The sequence below is a fragment of the Buceros rhinoceros genome, unplaced genomic scaffold, assembly GCF_000710305.1.
Source record: "Buceros rhinoceros silvestris isolate BGI_N320 unplaced genomic scaffold, ASM71030v1 scaffold8601, whole genome shotgun sequence".
NCBI lineage: Eukaryota > Metazoa > Chordata > Aves > Bucerotiformes > Bucerotidae > Buceros > Buceros rhinoceros.
In genome coordinates this window covers 31111-36428 of record NW_010395934.1, presented here as the reverse complement: position 1 = coordinate 36428, position 5318 = coordinate 31111, and the positions used below count along the sequence as shown (strand labels likewise).

The 5318-nt window shown below is 38.3% G+C and overlaps 1 protein-coding gene across 1 annotated transcript in view; it reads left to right on the top strand.

Annotated features, from left to right (window-relative positions):
* The window catches only part of OTOGL (otogelin-like), a gene marked incomplete at its 5' end in the record, with an annotated part of 46033 nt that overhangs the window by 17392 nt on the left and 23323 nt on the right, over positions 1-5318 (top strand). The window contains 4 exons of the mRNA XM_010145715.1: positions 109-246; positions 1937-2835; positions 3470-3647; positions 4521-4663. Coding sequence (XP_010144017.1) covers positions 109-246; positions 1937-2835; positions 3470-3647; positions 4521-4663 — 1358 coding nt within the window. The remainder of the gene's footprint in view (positions 1-108; positions 247-1936; positions 2836-3469; positions 3648-4520; positions 4664-5318) is intronic.

Here is a 5318-nt window from a genome sequence, read left to right as displayed (position 1 = left end):
GCATTCCTGTGACACCTACAGAATCAGCAATTGGAACAAAACCTTCACTGTTAATCTCTCACATGGGTGAGATGGTTCCTCAGACATCTTCTTTACCTGTTACTCCAGGGACTGAGTCAACTCATATTGGTGGAACAGACAACATAACCGTGGAGGCAAACATAACTGCAGGGGAAATGAATATGTCAGACTTTTATTCCCTGGAAGCATCTAATGCAGCTACCTATTCAACATTTTCATTGCCAAGTATAGTGGAGTCTTCTGATGTACTTCACAGCACAGCCAGCCCTCCTGTCCTTTCCAAACTCCTCTTTTCATCAGATTTTCCAGCTGCTCTTCTTACCTCAGCGGTCACATCACGTACTGTCAGTTCTGCTGTACCTATAACTTTACCTGTTACAATAGCAACTCCAACAGCCCTGCTCAGTGCATGTCCTATTCCAACACGTTCTGCATTATTAACAACCACTTCTCTAGTGGTAGTTCCATTTCCGCTTAAAACATTAACCACTCAGCTAGGAACTGTTCCCCCTACCTCAGCATTACCAGCTTTAACCTCCAACCCATCTTTTGTCACTTCTGAGCTGCCTGCAGGGATAGGGAAGAGTAGGAGTCCACCATTAAGTCATTCTAAGGGACCAGCAGTATCCCCTGCAGTGCCTTTGACTACTTTGCTGGCTGGCAGAACAAGTTTCACAAGACCTGTATTTCTCCTAGGTTCGTGGTTGACATGAAGCACATCTAATTCTCCTATATCTACTTCATCTGTTAGAACTAGATCTGACATTGGTCAAACTGCAGTTCATCCAACACCCGTTCCTCCACTCACTTCAGCTGCTCCTCAGATTCCTAAGGCTACTAGATTTGTTAGCTTTGAGACATGTTTTCTGCAGTTAATCACGGATTCACATTTTCAAACAGCAAAACCCCCATCTAAAACTATTCTGATATCATTAAATGCAAGTTCTTTAGCTATTTTTTCTCCAAAGCCATTTTCATCTTCACTGGAAATTTCAGTGGCTGTTTCAAAGTAGACATCTCCATTAATAAAAAGCAGTATTTCTGTTGCTCTGCCCATAATGACCGTATCTTCACCTGAAGTTGCTTCTCAAATCTCTACAAACACTTCTTCGAGTCCTTCTGCAACATGCAATGTATCTATACCAGTGCATTCTCTGATTATCTCCCTAAAGCCCAAAGCTATGGCAGATCTCATTGTTGCCTCCAAAAGTCTTTATAAAGTACTTCCCACTGCTTCCACTCTTCCAGTCAATCCAACAATCTCTGATATGTCTACAGCAAGTAAAGCCTCAATAGAAAACAAACATGTAATGCACACTGATTCCTTCTCAGTGTCATCCATTTCTAAAAAGCCAATGAAATCCATTATGTCTACAGTCTTTCCTCTCATGACATTGGTATTGCCTCCAAATGCTACATTAATAACCAATCCAGAACTTACCGAGTACCCAAGCAGTTCACATACAGAATTGAAAACTGTCCCTGTGACACAAAATTCAGGCACTTTCATTCCTAATGATCCTTCTCTTACAGGGACATCATCTTTATCTGCAATCTTGTTATCAGCATCAGTGCCACCTTATATGACATCTCATACTACCAGTGCGTCATTGATTCCCATAGTCAGTAGGACATCATCATTAACACAAAATATAACTGCTACCCAACCATCAGTTTCACCTCTAGATACACAAAGAACTTCGAAAAGTCCTGTCACAGACTTTTCAATGTCTTCTGTAGATTTTTCTACATTCACTTTAAACATAAGCTCTTCTACTACCCTTTCATCATCCATTGTAATGCCCTCTTCAATAACTAATGTCTACAACTCCTGAAACTTTAGAAAGCCACTCCAGTAGGGTCTCTATGTCTTCACCTCCTCCTAAGACTGCTCATATCTCTACTGTTTCTCTAGGAAAACAGAGTTCTTCAGTAAGTTCAGAAGAAGAAGATGGAACAGTATCAGCCATGCCACCTGGAATCATCACTCAATCCACTGCACCAATGATCATGAACACAACAGTGAATGCTACATCCTTAAAGGCACCTTATATTTTTGCAAAAATACCACCTAGTTCTTCAGCAGGTTTATTAGTTGCTTCTGGCACTACTGTAGCTTCTAGGGTGACTACAAAAACCACTGATTCTTCTGTTGCCAATTTGGAGTTTTATGTGGCTTCAGCTTCAGTTCCTACCACCATAGAAACACCCATGCATGTGTCACAAAAACACTTATTTACATCTGCAGTGACTCAAGCTTCACAGAGCACTAAAGAAACTCCAAAAATTATGACCATGACAGCAACTGGTACTACAAGTCCATTATCACAGACGAAGAGTACCTCATTTACAGCTTCAGAAGTTAAATACCCAACCTCGTTTGAAAGAACTGTGGATATTTTAGAAAGCGGCCAGGTTTTGTATGAGCAAAGAAATGTTACCAAGACAAAGTCAACCACAACTGAGAAATCTTCCCTGCCTTATTTGACAGTATCTGCAGTTCACAGTTTGCCTTTTTCAAAAGATACCTCAATAAAAAATCTCTTTCCTTCTGGAGTCCCAGATGTACCAACATCAGATTTGTCCAAAGTCCCAACACAGAAAACCATTAAAACTTATTTCAGTTTAACAGAGCCCACACAGCTGCACACCAGAACTGTAATAGATTTATCTCATTCTAGTGGTGGAATGACTCTGTCTTCATCTTCAGAGCCTGTGGAAACACCAACTTCTCTGGCAAGCACAGAAACAATGACAGCTGTAGCCGAAAAGGCTTCCTTTGGTACAATGACGTCTACATCTTCCACATGTGTGGTATGATCAGTTTCACGTGTTAATGTATATACATGCTATGTCTGCAATACACAGATTTAAATATCTTCTATTTCTGTTTTTATTAGTATATTTTAAAATACTCAATTATTTTTTGAGAGTTGTTGTGTTGCTGCTCTTATACTGCCCTGATATATTCTGCAAGTTGGATGTATTGCTTTGGAAAAAAAATGGCTTTTAAAGCTATGTGCTGATAGCGAAATATATTTCTGAGGTGGAATAAAGGCCATAATCTGTGGTATTTTTGGGTATCTGTATATACTCACCCTATCTTTCTTTTTTCCCTTTGTTTCTTTGTCATAGGATTTTAAATGATGGCGATGAATGATTTTGTATTTCTTAAAATGCTTCAGATTATTACTGAATATAACATGTAGCCTCAATGCTTAATGCTTTACATGGAGTATTTCACCAAAGGTAGATATGGAACAGGAAGGGTGCAGGTGAAAGGACAAATATTGGTGCCTGCTACAACTACACAAAGGCAATTTGTTCCAAAGTAACTGATGACAGGTCACGTAGATATAGAGCAGGGTAATGAACAAGTGATTGCCTGGACTTCATAAGGGCAATAACTGTATAGTTGATTCTGGTTGTTTTTTTCCTCATATGACAGCCAAGATACCTTGATCCTGTCGACAAATGCAGCCAGTACATTTGTGTTAATATGGGTTGGCTGTTATACAACCTTTCAAGGAACTGCCCTAAGGAAATGCAGAAGCCAGACTGTGGTTTCCGAGGCATGCCTGTTCAAGTTAACAATGACAGCTGTTGCCCAGAATGGGAATGTCCCTGTAAGTCACTGTTTTATTTTTAAATACAACATAAAACCTTGATCTGTAACTTTCAATTAAAAATGAAGAGTTTATTACAGTGGGAATATGAGGTTGGATGCTGGAATGAATTTAAAAGAGCTGTGCATCAGCACAACAGAACGAAATATACAGAATGTTTTGGTATCTTTGAATTAACATTCAAGAGAGTAAAAGTATTTTGGTTTGAATGAAACATTCAAATTAAATCTGCAATATGAACATCAGCATTTTCTATCTGAGACTTTTCATAATTTCTATCAGTAGAAATGTTGAGATTTCAACATTTTGTGAAGAAAACAAATTAAACACTGTTTTTTTTCTGAAAGACAGGACCTCCAAATTTCAGATAGCTTTAAGTGCAGAAACTGAGATATGACTGTCTGCCAAGGGAAGAAGGCGGCCAAAGACAAGTCATATTTAAAAACTTTGCAGCATTACTGGAACCAATATCACACTTTTAAGTATTTGTTTCAAAATAGGGCAGATCAGTCTGTTGTTAGCAGTATCTAAAAAATAAATATATTTGAATGCATATATTTTATCTCACAACATACATATCCATTTACCTTGCCTGCAAAACATTGACTTCAGTGAAAATTTTCACCAGTTCAAAGTTTCTCCTCTACCCTGGGCACGTAGCAGTAGGTTAAGGTATTTCCTCTGAGTAATGTAAGGTACTTGTTTCTGCTTTATGGCTCAGTATGCTGTCTGCAGAACAAGGTCATCTATATATACATTCATATATATGTATGAATGTATACATGAAAGCAAGTGTCGCTAAAACTGCAAGTTTTTACAACTGCCCTGTATTTGGTTTTGTGGTAACTTCATTAAATGACAGTTCTTTTTTAGGTCAATGTTCTGTACTGTCTGAACTGAGTGTTATTACATTTGATGGAAACAACATAGCCCTCTGTAATATGGCTTCCTACATTTTAGTCAAGTTACCAGGAGAAATTATTGTTGCTCATATTGAAAAATGTCCTGCTAATCAGGTAAGAGTCCTGCATTCCCACAATAATTGTGATAATTTCTTGAATTTTTGTCTTATAGGTATGAAATACTGCAGAAATGTATCACTTAAAACTTTCAGATAAAAGCCATAGCCCTTGAAAAATGGCAAGTTATGTAATTTTCAAGGAGCATGCTTAATCATGCTGTCTAGATAAAAATCTCAGGTTAAATAGAAATTGTTGTATTACATTATGAGGAAATTCAAATGTAGATTCCTTTTAAATTATCAGGGTGACATAACTTCTGAATCTGCCTGTCTTCTTTCAGGCTCTCCCCGCCCCCAAATCTTCTTGAGGCCTTGAATTTACGCTTTACAATATGGTCAAAATACTAAAATATCTTGAACTGTCAAAATAGCTTTGGTAGTTATTTTAGGAATGTATTAAAGAGTTTGGGACTGGTGTGATGAGTTTGTAATGGTCTAACCCTCTGCAGTGCCTACAGAGGTGATCCAGCACTTTATTTTTAGACTGCCAGTTTGGGTGGATTCTGTCTCATCCTTAGCATCTGTATATACCTTTCCTTTGCATTGTCAGTGGTCCTAATTTAGCAGCCCCTGAACATTTGTCTTGTATTGCTGTCTTTGGTTGGTGGATAAACAAGTTCCTGATGAGGAGCTTCATCAGGCCTCTTTCC